The sequence below is a fragment of the Perognathus longimembris genome, chromosome 2, assembly GCF_023159225.1.
Source record: "Perognathus longimembris pacificus isolate PPM17 chromosome 2, ASM2315922v1, whole genome shotgun sequence".
Classification (NCBI taxonomy): Eukaryota; Metazoa; Chordata; class Mammalia; order Rodentia; family Heteromyidae; genus Perognathus; species Perognathus longimembris.
In genome coordinates, this window is record NC_063162.1 from 131,777,555 (window position 1) to 131,798,851 (window position 21,297).

Below are 21,297 nucleotides of genomic sequence, written 5' to 3' on the forward strand. Positions count from 1 at the left end.
CCCCCCACTCCTCAATAAAAAAAAAAAAAGCTACAGGAAGACTTAGTACATAAATCATTTGGTATTGATAGATGCCATTATGTAGTCATTTGTTTTCAGATTGCCTCACTGTAAACCCTATCATACCTTATATATAAGATAATAATATTTACAAAATATAACTACTCTTGTAGAGCCAAGTTTATGATGTGTGAATTTTTTTTTTTTTTTTTTTTTTTTTTGGCCAGTCCTGGGCCTTGGACTCAGGGCCCGAGCACCATCCCTGGCTTCTTCCTGCTCAAGGCTAGCACTCTGCCACTTGAGCCACAGCGCCGCTTCTGGCCGTTTTCTGTATATGTGGTGCTGGGGAATCAAACCTAGGGCCTCATGTATCCGAGGCAGGCACTCTTGCCACTAGGCTACATCCCCAGCCCTATGATGTGTGAATTTGGCCAAATTATTTATAAAATAAAATGGTTTATATCATAGAAGATACAAAAAATGTTCTAGGAAAAATAGTGCAGTTCAAATGCTCTGTTTTCTGAAAATCCACATACAATTTTGTGTTAAGAAACATGTTTTGCTTTTGCTTTTATGCTGATCTTTTAAAAGTTTGTTCAAACCTCTGTTTGGATTTCCTGCAACTTATAATTGGAGATGACAATCAGTTTTTGTGTTCAAATTATGAGCTAAGTACTATTAGGTCAGAGGACTTCAGAAAGGGTCAGTGGTGTAAAAGAATTCACCAGGAGTCATATGTAGTAGCAGTCAAGGATGCAAAGGGTTATTTAATTTCCAAGTGAGGAAAGGGGCTAGACAGCAGAATTCTGAGTGAGGTTATGGCTGGGGTTTATATGTATATAAAATGGAGAAAAAAAAATAATGCATGCTAACGTTTTGGTACTAATCTTTTAGTTGATCTTGTTTTAGTTTTAGTTAACTATTCCAGGTGGTTTCTGGAGTGGTCAGTTGTTTCAAGTTTTTGTCAAGGTAGTTATTTGTCAGCTTGTACAATCCTTTCAAGAAATACATTGTCAAACAAGACACATGAGGGCTGGGAATATGGCCTACTGGTAAAGTGCTCATCTCGTATACATGAAAAGGGTTTGATTCCTCAGCACCACATATACATAGAAAAAGCCAGAAGTGGCGCTGTGGCTCGAGTGGCAGAGTGCTAGCCTTGAGCAAAAAGAAGCCAGGGACAGTGCTCAGGCCCTAAGTTCAAGCCCCAGGACTGGCAACAAAAACAAAACCAAACAAACAAGACACATGAGGGTTCTACTTGAATTCAAATGAACAGTTGCTGCAAAACAACGTGAAGCAACCTTCCTGCCAGACGAACGGAGTCCTTTACAAAATGGAATAGGTGCTCATTTGAGTTGGAAGCCTCACAAGCTTCTTGTACCACATGTGATTGTGGCTCATGTTGAATGTTAAAGAATGATTCTCCCAATATGTATGGGAAGACTGATTTGATTTTCACGGAACCTCACATAGTTAAAGGTAATGGCCCAGGTTATTTTTTTTTCCTTCTGAAAGAGAACCTTTAAATCTATCTTCTTCTAGTTAAAACTTGCTAATACCAAGTGCGTAAATAGTACATAATTTCTTGCTCTTGGTTTAGACTCTTCTACCTTAAAATTTGCTGATACTTCTCTATATTTTAGTTGGACAGACAACTCATCTTTTTTTTTTTTTTTTTTTTTTGGCCAGTCCTGGGCCTTGGACTCAGGGCCTGAGCACTGTCCCTGGCTTCTTTTTGCTCAAGGATAACACTCTGCCACTTGAGCCACAGCGCCACTTCTGGCCGTTTTCTATATATGTGGTGCTGGGGAATCGAACCCAGGGCTTCATGTATATGAGGCAAGCATTCTTGCCACTAGGCCATATTCCCAGCCCCACGACTCATCTTGATTATCAAACACTGTTAAAAAGCCAACACTCACATCCTTATTGCAAAAAACTGGGCTTGGACCAATTCTTTTAGTATAAGATGTGAAGTCACAAAAGGTTTCATTTTCAGAGTCAGTCACTGGTGGCTCATGCCTGTAATCCTAACGACTCAGGAGACTGAGACCTGAGGATTGAGATTCAAAGCTAGTCTGAGCAGGAAAGTCTGTGAGACTCTTATGTTCAATTAACCCCCAGCAAATCAGAAGTGGTGCTGTGGCTCAAAGTAGTAGAGCGCTAGCCTTGAAAAAAAGAGCTCAGGGACAGCACCCAGGGCCTGAGTTCAAGCCACATGACAAACAGAAAAAAAGTTTCACTTTCATTAACATGAAAGTATGATTTTGACGATAGTAGTGTTTGAAGAAGCACTTGTCATTTTGAGTATGTGTGGCATTACTTCCTTAGTGAACAAAAGGGAAAGGAATTATGAAATGAGCATGATGCTGCATGCCTATAATCTTGGGAAGGTTGGAAAATATAGAAAAATCTGTATTTTTAAATTTAGTGTATGCAAATTTACTGCAATTCTGTCCACGAAAATAAAAATAAGAAGGAATGGAATATGGTACAGTACTTGCCTAGTTAGTACAAAAACCTGTCCAACTGTTAATATCATACCAGTAAGAAGGGTCATGAAAGTATGAAAGTTTGCAGGGTCTGAGAGGTTGTATTCACTGTATGCCAACTAACTACCTAGGAGACTTTCAAGAAAGCAATAAAAAGAACTAGAAGTACCGCTTTGAATTTAGTTACCCTTAATTGGCATTTGCTAATGCTCCCTATACTATTTGTACATCTGAGAACAAACAAGGGGAAAAGAAGTTACATTCAACTCACTGAAGGTTCAGAAATGAGTCGTGAAGAGGAGAGTAGTATTAACTATTATCAAATTTGTATCATACAGAAGAGAAAATAATTTGATTAATTGAAACACAGTAATGTTTTATCTCCCTAAATCTCATTAAGCTCCTTGTATTTAGTAGAACTGGGTAAAGCTTGCAACCTTTGATAAAGCCAAGCAGCCCAGCATATTTGGTAATTCAGGTTTTGTTGTTGTTGTTTTGTTTTCAGCTGTGGATGATGCAACTTGCAAAACCTTCCTGAAACATGAAGCAAGAAGAACAATATTTAACTGTAACATAACCCTTGGGCCTCTTTACCCATCACTGTGACCTCATTTTGCTAGCTTCCTTCTCCGCATCAAATATTGGACAACCCAAAATTTGTACAAAGAAATAAGCATGTTTGTTTTTTTTTAACTTTTGGTTGTTGCTGTTTTTCCCCTCTGCCAATGCCCTTTGCAATGGGAATGCCAAGTTTCAAACACCTCTTTGCGAGTTCCAGTGAGCTCTATGGCACATCCCAGACAGTGTTGGTGTACCTTTTGATTAGATGTTGCTTGACACAGGATTTCAGAGCTCCTCCTCTTATCCCAGATAAGCCTTTCCTCTGGGCCTGGAATGCCCCAACGGAATTGTGTGTTGGAAAGTTTAATGAGCCACTAGACTTAAAGCTCTTCTCCTTTATGGGAAGCCCTCGAAAAACAGCCGTAGGGCAAAGTGTTACGATATTTTATAGCAATAGACTTGGCTACTACCCTCACATAAATACTGCACAAGAGAGTATAAATGGAGGGATCCCCCAGCTGGCATCTTTACAAGACCATCTGATGAAAGCTAATGCAGACATTTTGTATTACATGCCCACAGACAAACTGGGCTTGGCTATCATTGACTGGGAAGAGTGGAGACCCATTTGGGAAAGAAACTGGGCACCTAAGGATATTTACAGACACAAGTCGGTCGAGTTGGTTCAGCATCGTGATATAACCTTAAACGTCTCAGAAGCCATTGATCAGGCCAAGGCAGAATTTGAAGAGGCAGGGAAGAATTTCATGCTAGAGACTTTAAGATTGGGAAAATCGCTTCGGCCCAACCACTTATGGGGTTACTATCTCTTCCCAGACTGTTACAATCATAACCCTCAAAGACCCAATTACAATGGACAGTGCCCCAATATAGAAAAGAAAAGGAACGATGCCCTCCACTGGTTGTGGGAAGAAAGCACGGCCCTCTATCCATCCATTTATTTGAGAAGCGAATTAGCAGCATCACCCAAAGCTGTCCTGTACGTGCGCAACCGCGTCCAGGAAGCCATCAGAGTCTCTAAAGTGCGGGATGCTAGGAGTCCACTGCCGATTTTTGTATATGCTCGTCTGGTTTTTAGTGATCTAACTTTACAGTTCCTTTCTCAGGTAAGTAAATCAAAGTGACAGGCAGGAAATAGTGTTCACAAGCAGTCTTTAGTAGAACTGGATAATTTTGAAGGAAGTGAAATTGGGGTTTGCAAAATCACTTAGGTATATGCCCATAGTAGCATATGCCATTTTTATGAAGACAACATCCTATGTTATACCTAAGATATTGGGGAGAATTAGTATAGGCAATGTTGTAAGTCCATTTTATTTTCCCTCTCTTTTCGACAGAAGTCATTGAAATAATAATATGCCAGGCTTAGTTGCGGGTACCTACAATCCTAGCGAGCAACGGCAGGAGACAGAGACTGGTAGGATTGCGGTGTGAGACCTGCTTGAGCAAAATGTTAATGAGACTTCACCTCAATCAATAAAAAGCTGGGCACAGTGGAATGAGTCTTTCATCCTAGCTATGAGGAAAGCATCACCCAGTACATTCTGACCTAGGGGAAATCAAGTTCCTGTGAAAAAGAAATAATAACAATTAAAGAAGAAAGGGTTGGCGGGATAGCTAAAGTGGTAATGCAGCTGTTTAACTACCATGAAGCTCTGAAATTATACACTGTACCAGTTAGGAAAAAAAGACAGAACAACAATGTTCACTATTTTTATAGTGGAAAATATTTGTTGTTATTGAGGCAGAATACTGAGCATTGATGTTATTGGCATTTGTTAGAGCGTGCTCATTTTATTCTCTGACAATTCTTTCTCTCATATTTGCCAGGAGGACCTTGTGAATACAATTGGAGAAACTGTTGCCCTGGGGGCTTCTGGAATGGTTATATGGGGCACTCTTAGTTTAGCACGAAATATGGTAAGTTGAATTGGTATGAAACAGATAAAAAGGTTTTGACCTTGAAAGGTTGTAAGGATTTTTGTGTGTGAGTGTATTTTCTAGAAACAGGTAAGTTTTATGCTCAACACATACTACTTTAGGTGCATGGTGAATCAAAATATCTTCCATTTGTTTAGGTTAAGTTGAAAGGTAGAAAGTATTACACCTGCATTTACAGAATACTCAGAAATTCAGTGACATTAAGTGAAAATTTTTAGGGTAAATGGCTTGTAAGTAGCAAAACCAGGAATACAATTTCAGTTTTCTGACATGACACTTCATGCCAGAGATAAGTCTTTATTGTCATCTTTCTTTATCCATATTGTCTTTATTCCCATTTATTCAGTTCCATTGACTAAAAGGAGTAAAGAATGTGTGTGTGTGTGTGTGTGTGTGTGTGTGTGTGTGTGTGTGTGTATTCTAAGACTGAACTGAATTTTTCTTTCTCTGATGGATATGGTTATAGTACTAATGACGACAATGTCATGGATAATGATGAACAAAGTCTGGAGCTCAGGGCCCTGTTCTAGATAGACTTCCTATTGTAAGATCATTAGATAAATGTACCATCTGACCCTTGTTCTTCAGCCCAAATAGTAATATTCCTAGCTTTACCAGCACTTGAAAAAGTCACGCTTGTGAAACTTAAACTAATCTCAGCCATTCTATTTGTTTTGTTTAACTCTATCAGTAGACAGCTGCCATGACTGAAGAGCATGGGTAAGGGAGTGTTATACAAGAGAGAGGAAGGATTTTACCATAAGAGAGTTAGACAGGTGAAGAGAAGAGGAAAGTTATTCTAACCTCCATGAAAAGCCTTTGGGAGAACTAAGAAGACAGGTGATATATTAGTTCATTGTTGTTTCCATGACTTAGTGACTGCCTAATGTTAAACAGGCTCATTTCCTTTCTAGGAAAGAATCTTCAGTTCTCATTTGAGATTTTGGCCTTTCAGTTCCATGTATTTGTGGAAGTGAGAGCTCCATGATTGGACTAGTTATTGGTGGAAGGCCATTTCTACCTTCTAGAAGTCCCTACATTCTTTAGCTCTTGAACCTCTTCTTTCTTCAAAGTTTAGCAATGTTAGTTTAAGTTTGAATTTCAAATATCTTTTCTTTTTTCCAGATCCTCTTTCTTCTCTACTGTACAAGCCTAGAAATATTTCTGACCTTCTAGGTACTTGTATAATTAGATTGAGGCCTCCCAGACATTTCTGGAATATCTCCCCTTCTCACGTTACATGTCCTCAATACTATTTATAAACTCTTTTGTTCATATAAGTGAGCATTATCACATTTTCCTGGGGATTAGTTTGGAGATATCTTGGGAAGCCATTGTTATACCAAGAATAGATGCTATCACTTTAATAAAAGTGACAACTTATTGATTTCACTGGGAGCTACTAGGATTTGTTGCCTTTCCTGTCAAATATAACATCATTATTTCTTTTGGTCAGTGAAAATTACTTCTTTTAGATCAGCCAGATCACCAGGTAGAATTGTTAATTGTAAAGAAAAATGATTCTACTTCCAATGTATTTTTTAAAAGAAATATGTGCAGGTTTTACAACGGTCTCAAGATGAATCTTTCTATGTACTCATCTCTCATTCTCTTCCATATTTGTGAAGTAATTACTGTTATGTATACATAATTGGCTATACATAATATTTAGTATGAAATACACTCAGTGGAATATGTTTATTTTGAGCCACAAGTATGTAAAATCTTTTTCAATGGTGTTTGAGCTTGATTGGCAAATGTGATTTTTACTACATTCATTTTATTATTGTTAAGTTATCATAGGCCTTATATTAATTAGTTTCATACACATAATCTTTTCATCTTTAAAACACCCCAATGAGATAGGTTCCAAAGTAGTCTTACTTTGTAGATGAAGTCATTGAAGAATATCAGGTTTATTGATTGTCCCAAAGTCTCCAAAGTTGGGCACTAAGAAGGCTTGAAAGGTCCCTAAATTCATACAGATTATCATTAAAGAAACTGGAACTCCAAAGAATACAAATGGACTCTAGAGAACATTTTGTAATATATATGCTATGCTATTTTAATCCCTAGATTAATTCCTTAGATTAATGAATCACTGAGAAAGGTGAAGGCTAGAATATGTTAAACCAAAATTAGTTATGCAGTCATATGAAGTAGCATGTAAAATTTATATATGTTATCACAAAACAGTTAAAATTATCTTGCTTGATAAGGTTAAAAAAAAGTTGTATTTTCTCCCACTTGGTGAGTGCAAGTTCAGTGCTCTCTTGAAAAATTACTTGTTATGGGAACCCAGGCATAGTTGCTCACACCTGTAATTCTGCCTCCTAGTGATGCTGAGTAGAAGGATTATAGTCTTAGTTTGTCTGAAGCAAAAACAGAAGACCCTATCTGAAAAGCAAAGCAATAGCAGCCTAGGGGTATGGCTTAAGTGGTAGAAGACTTTCCTAGCAAGCACAAGGCCCTGAGTTTAAGCTCCGGTAATGGTAAAAAAAAAATGTTGCTTATTATAATTAATTATTTTGTATATGTACTGATTTATATTCTATCTTATCATTGTACAGAAATCTTGTCTGAATTTACACACTTACTTGGATACTACATTGAATCTTTACTTAATCAACGTCACCCTAGCAGCCAAAATGTGTAGTCAAGTACTTTGCCAGGATCAAGGCGTGTGTACAAGGAAATACTGGAATTCAAGTGACTATCTTCACTTAAACCCACTGAATTTTGAAATTCAATCGCCACAAGTTGGACAGTATGTAATACACGGGAAGCCCACACTTCACGACCTACATCATTTCTCCAGAAGATTTAAATGCAGCTGTTTTGCAAACTTGAATTGCAAGCAGAGAGCTGATGTAGAAAATATCCATACTATTAATGTGTGTGCTACTGATGATATTTGCATAAATGCCTTTATCAAAAAGCCAGCCCAACCTCAGATTGTCGGTTCAGTAGTAGGGAATTCTTCTGTTCACATCAATGACTCATCTGCCCAATCGTGTGCCACAATGTCTCATCATATTCCTTGGAAAGATCTCAGTGTGTGCCTCTTAGTTATGTATCTGCATTTGAAATACTTGATATAGATTCATAGTAACTATAAAATGATCTTGCAAAATAACTCTATATTGATCATTAAGATTCCACTTTGAGTTTCAAAAGAAAAATGAATAAAGCCAAGTTATCGTACAAAGGCATCAGTATTTGTAATTTGACATTTGTTTATAGAAGTTAAGAAACTATTCATGTGACAATTTCTGCCTTTTGAAAAATGGAATGTTGCAAATGTACTAATCATCTCATTTATAAATTGGTGGGTTTTAGTTATTTTATCTGGGAGATTTGTTCTATGTTTCAGCAAACATAAACTTAGAAAGTGATCACTATATATTTTTGTGCATGATTGAACTTCCTTAGAATTCACACTTATACAGTACTCTGATGTGGTTTTCACTCTTGATTTTCAATTTTATTCTTTTGTGCTGATAGTATATGGCTTCATTCATTCAACCATCTCACCGTTCTGTATTATGAAGAGTATGCGTCCTCTCCAGTGGGCTCTGCCTCTTGAGATCAGTGACACTGAAGTATGTTTGAAAATGTCAGAAAGTGTAGAACATTGCGAAGTAGTCTACTATCAACATGACTGTAAATTTGTAACATTCTGACACATTACAAAGTAGTTTCAGGTGGTAAAGCTTCTGGAAAGAGATGGGTAACTTGCCTTAAAGGTTGAAGGCTATCAGGTAATATAAGAGATGAGGAACTACAGAAGGACACCATATTGAGTGTGGTTATTAGAGTAGCACCAGGTAGATGGTGGACAAGTGCTGAAAGCCTTTGTGTTCCATGCTAAGCTGCTGGGATTTTATATTAAGAATACTTTTCAGATCTTTAGACCTATACTACTTTTCTACACCCACAAATACCACAACATGATCTGCCTGTCCTTACTCCCCATTATCTACCATTGGCATACATTTTAGGAAGCCAGGTATTCCATCTGCTTTACTGACAACTATATAACTTGGTGAACAGCATCTTGGGACTAGGAGATACCCATTAACTACTTGTTCAGTATATGAAAGCCAATAGGATCTCACCAGGAGATCACAAACATGAGAATCATCATGATTACTTTTTGGAGATTCCTGGCTCAGTACTGACTAATATATTTTATTATCCACTTCAGTTGTGATTCCACTGCCAAAGCCATATCTTTATAAGTTCATTGTTGAAAAGAAACAGTTTAATAATGACCTGGAAAGATATTATTCATGGAATTTACATAGAGTATAGTGAATTTCGTTAGATTAAGCAGTGATGAGGACTTAGAATGTTTGAAGGGAGCATGGGAAGTTGGAAAAATAAATGGGATGGGGAATTGAGCATTTGTAACAGAAAATTCTAGATTTCAGCTGCTTATTTATTTATTTATTGCAATATGAGCTTGTGGAAATTAATCGGGCTCAGTGTGCCTTTAATACAATCACAATGAGATATACCTTTTAGGTTCCTGAGGAGAGTGAGTGATAAAGTATTTGAAAATCATTTGGCTCAGAAAAATACTTGTAGGAAGTATGAGGTATTTGTTATTGGATGAAATGCCAACCAACATAATTCAGCCATGGCTGACATGGTGGGGTACCTGCTAGCAAAATAAGCCATAATATGGAAATATAAATCAATTTATAGTAATGTTTATAAATGCTTATAAATTACAACTGTGTTTCTGATTTCCAGAAGTACCTGTATTCCTTTATCTTTCTTTTCTTTCTTTCTTTTCTTTTTTTTTTTTGTGGTACTGGGTATTGAACTTGGAGCATTGCACCTACTAAGAAAGCACTTTGCCACTGAGCTACACCCCAGCCCTGAATTGCCCTTTTAATCAAGTATTTTTGTCAGGCATCTGCAATTACTGAGCTACTAGATTCCTCATTCTTCAAGGAAGAATAATGCACTGATGATAGAACTATATAAACAGAGCTATACAAATGGAGGTGGCACGAAACATATAGTGTAAAAATTGTAGAGTTGAACAACAGAAGTCTACACAATTAATGAACTCTGTACTAAAGTAATGTACGAATTGGCTTCAAGATAATACGGAATTAGTTTGTTTTATTTTATTTTATTTATTTATTTATTTTTTTGCCAGTCCTGGGCCTTTGGACTCAGGGCCTGAGCACTGTCCCTGGCTTCTTCCCACTCAAGGCTAGCACTCTACCACTTGAGCCACAGCGCCGCTTCTGGCCGTTTTCTGTATATGTGGTGCTGGGGAATCGAACCTAGGGCCTCGTGTATCCGAGGCAGGCACTCTTGCCACTAGGCCATATCCCCAGCCCAATTAGTTTGTTTTATATAGATGAGATTTCTAAACTGTCAAGTGTCTTAGTTATCCTGTTTCCATGCTGGAGGGGTCAGTTCCAAAGATTCATGTTTTTATGACCAAGATATATGGTTTTTAGAAACTGAATTTGGGTAAAGTATAAAACCAACAATTAAGTGTACTGTAGCTATAATCAATGTTGTTAGTAGATTTTGAATATTTACTTAAAGATCACAAAAATTATTCAAGGTTATTTTTTTTCTTTTTGTCAGATATGGCACTTGAACCCATGATCTAAGAGCTTTCCTTGAGCTCTTTTCCTCAAGGCTAGCAGCACTTTACCATTTTAAGCCACAGCGCTACTTCTGTTTTTTTGAGTGGTTAATTGGAGATAAGATTCTCATGGGGACTTTTCTGCCCCAGCTGGCTTGTAACTGTGATCCTCAGATCTCAGCCTCCTTAGTAGTTAGGATTACAGGCATGAGCCACAAGCATCTGGCTTCAAGGATAATTCTTAAGCAATATTGCAGTTACATGAAAGGTGATCTGTTTTCTGTAGTTGGGGTAATCTTACTGAGTGAGCAATTACCTAGTATATATGAAGACCTGAGAGTCAAGCCTTATTATAAGGAAAGAGGAGGGAAGGAAGGAAAGAAAGAAATGGAGAGGGAGAAGGAAAGGAAGAAAGGAAGAAGAAAGGAAAGGAAAGGAGGAAGTAAATGAAAGGAAAAGAAAGGGAAGCGAAGGAAAGGAAAATAAAGAAAAGGGAAAGGAAGGAAAAAAAGAAGGAAAAGAAAGAACAAAGACTACATGGTAGTGAGTTTTGTGTGTGTGTGTGTATGTGTGTGTGTATGCAGGATATTTTAGCAGTTTATACATTTAAAACTATGCTAACTTAAAGATAAGTAATGGGAAAATCAGAGCTGTTATAGGTGTGGAACAAAACGAAGGGTAGAAAAGCAACAAAACAAAACAAGATGAAAAAAGAAAAAACAGAAAGACTTCCAAAATGCTAAACATTTTAGATTTGGTGAAATAGTAGTTAGATCATTTCTAAAGATTTTCTATAAAATGACTGTTTGCAAATGACCGTTAGGTGACATCTAACCTGCCTCTGAGGAAGAGGACAGGTAAGCATGTAGTCTTTGGTGATGGAATGTGTCAGGAAGGTACCCTCGGGGAAGGCACAGCCTGGGATCCTATCATCTAACAAGAGAAAAGGTAGAAACTATTGCAGTTGGTTGGCTATGATTGCTATTGATTGGAAGTTGGACTTCTCAGCAATTGTTAGCTAGCATGGGTGAATTCATTTTCTCTTAGCCAAAGGGGCATTTGTGTTTAAATGTTTTGTATGAAATTATTTTTATGACTTTGGTAAACTCCCCATCACCTGCTGTTTCTTTGGGTATGTATTGACAATGATCTTCTAAGTTCTTGTCTAATACATTCAGGGTAATGGGAAAATGTAGTATTTTCTCATGAAGAGGTTTTCTGTAATGATTCTAAAATTCAGCCAAAATGAACAATCTATGCATTTTAGAGAGTGCTATGTAGACTAAGTCACTGTTGGGTTAGGAACAACTCATCTGAATAGGTTATTTTGGGGAAGCTCTTTCTAAATTACTATATGGAGTAAGTAGTGGTTCCCTTTGAAGTTAGCAAACACTGTAATTTTGTATGAATCCTCAACCTTGAGTTCAAAACTAGAATGCCAGGTCTCAACAGTTTGAAATTTCCCCTTAGAGTGCATGTTATATTATGGTTGGTTTCAGCTCAATCATTCTGCACAAGATACTAAAATTGGATGAAATTTTGAATTTGATGCAGAATGGCTAAGAATTAGAAAGTCACAATCCCAGCAATAAAATTTAGACAGCCTGGTTAATTCTTTTCTGCTTACAAATGAGAGGAAATAAGAGAAGAGAAAGCAAAAGATGGGAAGAGATAAGGGAAAGGAACTAGAATTCTTAGCTTTCTCTGGGGGTATAGAGGACACTAATTTACATAGGACTGAAAGGAACATCTCACACCAAGGCAATTAGCCTCAACTCCTGGTGAAACCAAGACTGGGTACATCTGAATGCCTAGTTGCCTATCCTGCCTTGCCCATTTTTTTATTGCTACATGTTCCATCCCTCTTGCCTCTATCTTTGATTGAATCCTATCTTTGAAATACTGTAGAGCTTCACAGAGTGTTGGCAAGTAACTCTTTCTTAAAAAATCACTTAAATTGTAAAATACATATGCTTTTAGTTTTTCCTTGAAGGCCAATGCTTGACAGCGGGCTTAATCAATATAGCAAGTTAATCCTAGTTAGCTATTGATAGCTAATCCTAGTTAGCCACTGGTAAACTGTGGACTTTAGATAAACAATTCACTCTCTGATTTTGTTTTCATAACTACAGCAAGCCAGTCGTAGAGAAGACAATAAGTAGCAACAGTTTACAAGCCTCTATGTACTTTTCATTGTCCCCTCTATTAAATGATTTAAGGTTAATATTTGGAAAGTAGAACTTGAGGGTTTTTTCTTTTGAGTGACAAAATGTTAAATAGAGAGCAGTTATAACATTTAATTTGACCAAAAAGTACAATTTATGCTAGTACAACATGCTATTTTATTGATGTTATACATTAGATTTATGAGTGGGCTATCAGAAAAATTATTATCCTCAGGGAATTTTTATCTTAACAGATGTGTGGATCTATAATTAGATTCCAACAAACTTTGAAGCATTATGATAACACGACTTTGTTCACTTATTCTCTAATAATTTCACTATAACATGTTTGATAACAGAACATAAAGTAATTACTGGAGCATGTAATTTTTTTTTATTGAAATAGATCATTTCTCCCCCAAGTTGATAATCTTCATAGTAGATACAGAGACAGGATGGGTTTGGGTCATTATATGATTATATAATTTTTGGATATTTTTGTTTGCTCAGTTCAAATTTCAGATGAGAAGTAAAAGAGATCACTGGGATTAATATTTATACTGTTGTCATTGTTTATAAAAGTGATGGCACTCATCAAAAAATGTTACTGAGATTTGAATAGCCGAAACAAAAAATATTTCCCTATCCCATTAAAAACCATACTTCTTATATGGACAGAATCAACTTCAAATGCCAGTAATACTACTGATGTATTGCTCCCATGAGAGGCTCATAATCAGGATGGCCGTAATTGGCAATCACTAAGGTATAGTTTTCCAAAAATAAGAAGAGCTTCTGTTTCTCAATCTTTACACTTTACATACAGTCTCTGTTGTTTTTTCAACATGAAGTAATTGAGTCTTATATTAGGTGATTTGTGCTGGTCCCACAGCTAATGAATCTTAGAACTAGAAAGATGACCAGTGGCTTTGATGCTCAATGGAACATTCATTCCACTATTATATAATACTGCCCCCATGAGTCTGTGAGGTGAAATAACATCATCACAGGGTTGTAGTGCCTATTTTTCCTTTCTACTATGTAGGTTTATTAACAAACAGTACAATAAATGTATCCAATGCCTAATGTATGAAACTGTAACCTCTCTGTAATTCAGTTTGATAATAAAAAATATATATATAAATAAAAAATATATTTATATATATATTATTTTCTTTATGTATTTGTACAAAGGAATTGCCACTCAAAAGAGCATTTTATGAATACGGTGCCTCTTGAGCAATGTCACCCCTTTTAACATTCTCCCCTTCTACCACACTCCTTGCCTCACTTTTCTTTACTATTTATTTTTTTTCCATCACTAGGGTTTGAACTCAGGGCCTGAGCACTGTCCCTGGCTTCTTTTTGCTCAAAGATAGCACTCTACCACTTGAGCCACAGTGCCACTCCTGGCTTTTTCTAGGTATGTGGTACTGAGGAATCAAACCCAAGGCTTCATGTATGGAAGGCAAAGACTCTACCACTAGGCCATATTCCCATCCCTCACTATTCTTTAATTTTAGGTTATGTATTGAAATTTTTTGCCATTTAGCAAAGCAATTTAGATAACCAATGCATCTTGATCTGTGTCATCCCTTCCTCATCTTCACCCCCCTTCTACCAACCCCTTCCCTTAATTTTCTCAATTCTGTAGTATATACAGTTTTTAGAAATTTTCTGAGTGCTAGACTACAGGGGAAATATGCTTAAGGGCCACTAAAGGTATACACACATCCAAGGTGCTTTTTCTGGATAAAAGGAGAAGTTGGCATTTGAAGATAAAGGAAGCTCCTTAAATGTTTGTATCCTGTTAGTATTTTCTGGGTCTAATTTATGACATTCAATGAGCTATTCCTTGAAAACAGTAAGGGCAAGAAGATACTGCTGGCAGCTCCTCAGGACTTTGTCAGCATTCGTGTTTTCATTGAAGCCACTTGGTTTCAGCAAACAAATGATAGCCAAATGCTATTATACTATATCCATTTATATTAAAACTCACATATACGAAAGATACGATGTAAAAACCATGTTGCCAGTTTTATTTTGTAAGTTCTATAATTGGAAGATGAATTTTTTTTTTGGCCAGTCCTGGGCCTTGGACTGAGGGTATGAGCACTGTCCCTGGCTTCCTTTTGCTCAAGGCTAGCACTCTGCCACGTGAGCCACAGCACACTTCTGGCCGTTTTCTGTATACATGGTGCTGGGGAATCGAACCCAGGGCCTCATGTATACGAGGCAAGCTCTCTTGCCACTAGGCCATATCCCCAGCCCTGAAAGATGAATTTTAAATTCTCTTTTAATTCAGTTATTGAATGCTCACTCTGGGCAAAGCCTGTGCTAAAAACTTGCAGAAAATTCCTCATTCAACCGGTATAATAGCCTAAGATGGCAATACTGTCATTATCTGAAGAAACTGAGATGTTGGCTCAACTATTTTCTCTAAGTTACCCACTAGCAAGTAGAGTTAGAGCCAGGATGTAGAGTAAGTTCTGATGCACTACTGGAATCGGAGTCTCTTTAGATGATATTAGAAACCATGAGAATGGATGAAAGTGCCAGCCAGAGTGTGTAAAATGGAGCCAGAAAGAAGCAGAATTGCTCAGTGGGGATGAGGGCCGAGGAAAGCAATAGAAAACTCTCCGTGCAGAGGCAAGAGAAGAAACAGTTCTGAGTCGCTGACAATCAGTGTTCAGTAAAGTAAGATTTCCTTTTAAGGCTGCTCTTCTATACCTTCCTTACCTTCCTCTTCTACTACTCCTGATGTTGAATTTTGGAATTAAAAAAAACCCTAACACATATTTTCCATTGTATTAGACTTTGTGTCATTGTAACAAAAGAGCCTGACACAAACCACTAGAGAGAAGGAATTATTTTGGATTACAATCTCAGTGGTGGTAGTATGTGGTTGGATAGTTCCATTATTTTGGGCATGATGTGGTGCTGGACATTATAACATAAGGAGAGTATAGATGAAGAAGCAGAGAGAGAGAGAGGCAGAGAGAGGAGAGAGAAGAAGATGAAGAAGAGGAAGAAGAGGAGGAGAACGAGGAGAGACAGAGAGAGATAGAGAGAGAGAGAGAGAGAGAGAGAGAGAGAGAGAGAGAGAGAGAGAGAGAGAGAGGAAGAACCAACAACCAGATGTAACCTTCAAAGTCACCACCACTCCCCCTATACACACACACCAGAAACAAAAGGTCTACTTCCTCCAGCTAGGCCATTACTGCCCACAATAGCAGCATAAGCTGAGATCAAGTGTTCTCTGTATGAGCCTGGGGCAATTTTGTTAGACTGTTGTTACTATGACAAAATACCTGGCACGAAAAACTGGAGGGAAAGTCTCATTTGAGTTCTCAGTTTTGAAAGTTTCAAGGCATGTTTTCTAGCTATGGTGATTCTAGGTGTCCCTGGTGTAGCACACAATCATGTGGTAGAGGCTATTTGTGTCATGATACACAAGAAGCAGGGAGAAAGAATGAGACTAGGGATCTGGTGTAAGCCTCAGAAAAAAAACCTCTGGTGGTTTATTTCCTCCAGCTATGCCCCATCTCCTACAGTTCCCACCACCTCTTAAGTTACTGTCACTAGTTGGGGACCAAGACTAACACTGAGACTTTTGGCTATTTAAAATAAAACAGTAACAAATAAAACCATAAGCCAAGAGATGGTAGAGGTATCACATTAGCTAATAGCTTTAATGTACAAGGCACTTAAACATTTAGAAATTTGCACCTGCTGATCTCATACAGGTCCTAAGATTTTTTTCTCCTCCCGAGTCAATAGTCATAGAAAATAATATTTCCTATTTGCTTCTTTTAAAAGTGAGGGTTTCCATGAGGCTGCAATAGCTTGGAATCATTCACATCGTTGCCTGGAGTCCTCCAGTGTTTGTTTTGTAGCTCAGTATTAGTGTGTAAGGGAGGTTGTCACAAAGTGCCATGGACTAGGTAGCTTGAGAAAGATAAATATTTTCACACTGGGAATTGCTGGAAGTATGGCATGAAGGTAGGGACAAAATTGTTTCTTTCTGAGGATGATAAAGGAATGACCTGTTCCAGGCCACTCTCCTTGCTTTGTAGATAGCCATCTTTTGTGAATTTCCTATATCTTTGTGTCCAAATTTCTTCCCTAATAAGGATGCCAGTCATACTAGATTTGTACTCACTCTATCCACCTCAGTTTGACTTATAAACGTTGTCTTTATACACATCCTGTCTCCAAATAAGCTCACGTTCTGAGGTAGTGGAATTTAGAACCTCTGTATTTAAGTGTATTAATCTTCTTAGGTGGTTAGGTTGTTTAATTGTTGAGATTTTGAGCATGGATGAATCCAATCAATATAGAACTGAACTTCAAATAAGAAATATATATATATGGGCTGGGAATATGGCCTAGTGGCAAGAGTGCTTGCTTCGTATACATGAAGCCCTGGGTTCGATTCCCCAGCACCACATATGTAGAAAACAGCCAGAAGTGGCGCTGTGGCTCAAGTGGCAGAGTGCTAGCCTTGAGCAAAGAGAAGCCAGGGACAGTGCTCAGGCCCTGAGTCCAAGGCCCAAGACTGGCAAAAAAAAAAAAAAGAAAGAAAGAAAGAAATATATATTTTGCCACCATTATTTTGTTATACCAAAGGAAATAAATTTTCATTCTACACTCAGTCATATCATCCTTTTCTAATTCACAATGAAGAGGCTTTCGAATTAGAATCCATATATATTTCTGTTAATTCAGCCAGCTTTGTTTATGATGGTCAACATGCCTTAGAAATGGGGAAATCATGGGTCAAGAACACGCTTAGGTGTCAATTACAGTCACTCTCCTGGGTACAGTAGGAGAAGGAAGGTGACAAAAATGTCCCCTCCCTCAATGTCATCATATAGTCTTTGGCATTATAGAGGCTTTTTGCACTATTACATAAAATAATGAAATTGCCTGTGTAATGTATTCTATTACATTCATTCCTCTTATAAAGAATTTTACCTTTGAAATGGTTTTGCGTGCAATTTTTTTTCAGGCAACATTCTTTTTTTAATATGCAAAAAAAAAAAAAAAACCCAACCCATTTATTGAATGTTTTCTATTTGGCTTCTACTGCCCAAGGTACTTGCACATATATCTCCTCACAACCCTCACAAGAATCCTGTGAGGTAGGAATCAGTCCCATTTTACAGGGGTCTGCCCAAGGCCTGAGGACAAGATTTTGCTTGATATCCTCTGCCTGTCACATGTTCCCATTGGTTAGGGGTTTTTATTAGCTGGTGATTCACTGTCAAAAGAGTTTTCAGTGCCCAGGAATTCCTATTCCTTGCTCTGGTTCAAATAATCAAAATGCTAGCAATGTTTCCCCATAGGAGTGATAGGTATGGTTAAGAGTGAAGGAAAGAGGACCAGTAGGTTTCTCCTTCGGAAGCACCTCTTGAGTTTGTTTTGGTCACTTATACACAGGCGGGATGCGATGGGGAAGGAAGGGGGCAGGGAATTTGGTCACCAGTCTTCTCGCTTTTTTCAGGATGAGCTTTGCTTATGATGTGAGGCCTGATTTCCTCCACGGACACAGTTGGGTCCCAAGCTCCCACCACCTTTCCATCTGGGGGCTACTAGGTACTTCCAGAAGTTCCAGGTGGACTCCTCCTTCCCAGAAGTCTGGGTCAGGTACTTGAAGGCAGGATGGGCACCAGTGTCAACCTTGCTAAACATGGGGAAAGACACGCTGTAGGTGCAGGGGGGCAAAGCTCTCCATCTCCCTGTGGCTGTCTGGCTCCTGTTCGCTAAACTGGTTGCAGGGAAAGGCAAGCAAGCACGTTGAAGTGGTGGGGCCCCAGGTCCCGCTGCAGCTGCCGAAGCGCTCGGTAGTGTTGGCCTGTGAAGCCGCACCACCACCAGGGATACCGAGCCCCGGTACTTCTCTAGCAACACCAGCTTGCCCCGGATGTTGACCACCTGGAAGTTGTAGAAGTCCAGCTCCCGCCGCGCGCAGGCCACGCCCCACAGCAGCAGCCATCGCTGCCATGACTGGCTCCCGCCAGGGTCTCAGGCAACATTCCTAACTGTAGAGTGAAAGAAGAGCGAAACAGACTGCACAGAAACAATTTTAAAAACAACTTGGCTTTAGTTAAAAAAATAAAACTTGGGAGCAGTGATTTCGTTCATAGGTAGAATGTGGTGTTTAGCATTGGTGAAACCTTGATTTCAACCCCAAACACATAAAGAAATGCATAGATAAATTCCAATGTAAAGGCCCTCTTCCTTCACTAAGCAGCTAAATGGACACAATGGTTTTTGGTTTGGCAGCACATGCATTCTCCTGAAGATTTTCTGAAAAGCTGAGCGTTGTGTGCTGTTGCAAAGAGCATCAGTTCTCACTCAGCCATGACATAATGGCCTTGTGATGAGGGTACATCACAATGTTGTGATCTATCTGTATAGGGTTATTGCCTTTTAATTGCCATTGACTTCACATCACTGAGTTTCATCCTCAGCAAATGGACACTGTTGATGTCAGCCAAAGGAAGATTAAGAACTCTTAATTTTGAGGTCATCTAGACACAGGTACTCTAGACAGAGTTATGTTGAGTTTCAAGTGCTCTGCATCTGTTTTGTTTTGTTTTTTAATTGTATAGGTGATGTAGAGAGGGATTACAATTATGTAAGTCAGTTATTGAGTACATTTCTTTTTAAACAGTGTCATCCCTCCTTTCCCCCAGTTTTTTTTTCCTTCCTAGCCCTATTCCCTCACAAGTTATATAGTTTATTTTCTTTTGTTTTGTTTTGTTTTTCTGGTCAGTCCTGGGGCTTGGACTCAGGGCCTTAGCACTGTCCCTGGCTTCTTTTTGCTCAAGGCTAGCACTCTGCCACTTGAGCCACAGCGCCACTTCTGGCCATTTTCTGTATATGTGGTGCTGGGGAATTGAACCCAGGGCCTCATGTATAGGAGGCAAGCAGTCTTTCCACTAGGCCACATCCCCAGCCCATATAGTTTATTTTCAACATAGTGTCTACTGAGTAGCACTGCTGAATTTAGTTCATCCTTTGTCTCACTGTATCTGTGCTCTCTCTCCCCATCCCCACTCTGCATCTTTGTGTGTTATATATTTGTAAAAGAGACTTCCAAATGCTCTCACTTCATGAGAACACATGTTGAGGATACAGAGATTCTAAGGTTCTGGTAGTAAATGTCTTCCTATAAGAATCAAGCAGGAACACAAGGGACCATAGACCAGACCATACTGCATAAACAAACTTCTTCCTCTAAAACCGAGATACTCTCAGATGCACTCCTGAGCACCTCAGGTGTTCTATTTGCTGACTGTTGGGAAAATGGAGAATTGAAAAGGAATAGGCTCCATTCAATCATCAATAGGCAGAGAATGGAAAAGGAAGAGCCTGGACTAGATCATCAAGAGGTGAGGACTGCTTATTGAGGAACAGTAAGGTGCACAGACCTTCCCACAGGTTTGGAAGTTGTGTGAAGGGGTGAATTTGGAACCAGGCTTATAAGGGGTCTGAGAAAGGAAGCAGTGGTTAATGAAAGAGCCACTAGGTCTAGGAAGTTGGGGGGCTTTTGGTTGGACCTAGGTGAATTGCCCTGCCTGCATATCAAAGCAAGTCTGAATATACCTGAGGTTTTTCCTGGAGTCTGTATGCACCTGGGTTAATAGGGTGGTGGTCAGTCCTTCATATTCCATTTTTGGATACATAGAATAGCTCTAGAGGGGAAGGACAAGTTCTTCATATAGGATCTTTGGATACATAAAAAGAATGGACTGAGAGGGGAGCAATGTGGAATTATGAGCCAAAGCAGATTCCCATCACTCACCATGTGTTCAAGGAGTTTGATTTGCTGAAGGAATATTTCAGCATTCTGAAGATGTGGATGGGTCTGCAACTTCATAAAGGACTGCTTAACTAGGAATTCACTTTCCAAGGCAACCCCTGGAATCATAAGGAAGTGAACAGCTCCTTCATCACTATTTCAAACTAATATTTATTAAAGTTAACTATCATGGAATAGATAAGTGAGTTCATTTTATAGAGACACTAATTTCATTTGCATCTGTGTAATAACATCAACAGACAGCAGTAGTACTTTGTGCCCAGTTTAGAAAATATGGCTTATGGGGCTGGGGATATGGCCTAGTGGCAAGAGTGCTTGCCTCATATACATGAGGCCCTGGGTTCGATTCCCCAGCACCACATATACAGAAAATGGCCAGAAGTGGCGCTATGGCTCAAGTGGCAGAGTGCTAGCTTTGAGCAAAAAGAAGCCAGGGACAGTGCTCAGGCCCTGAGTCCAAGCCCCAGGACTGGCCAAAAAAAAAAAAAAAAAAAGAAAAAGAAAATATGGCTTATGACTTTCACAAGTTACCTTGTTACTGTTTTAAAACCAGGCTGGTGTGGCATGGCAGATCATGATTTGATATAGAATTTGCCTTTTCAACTTTGGCCTCCCTTTCTCTTTTTTTTTAATTAATGAATTTATTTATTGTCAAAGTGATGCAAT

The 21,297-nt window shown here is 38.6% G+C and overlaps 1 protein-coding gene and 1 pseudogene across 1 annotated transcript; one reads left to right on the forward strand and one right to left on the reverse strand.

Moving 5' to 3' along the window:
* Nucleotides 1–3,232: 3,232 nt before the first annotated feature.
* LOC125345582 (hyaluronidase PH-20-like) lies at nt 3,233–10,232 on the forward strand (the record flags this gene model as incomplete). Its single annotated transcript, XM_048337680.1, has 5 exons — nt 3,233–4,183; nt 4,908–4,997; nt 7,589–8,072; nt 8,523–8,620; nt 10,185–10,232. Coding segments are annotated over exons 1-5 (1,671 nt in total), but the record flags the coding sequence as incomplete, so codon positions are not given.
* An 8,000-nt stretch (nt 10,233–18,232) lies between these two features.
* Nucleotides 18,233–21,297, reverse strand: part of LOC125345595 — a 40,642-nt pseudogene continuing 37,577 nt past the window's right edge.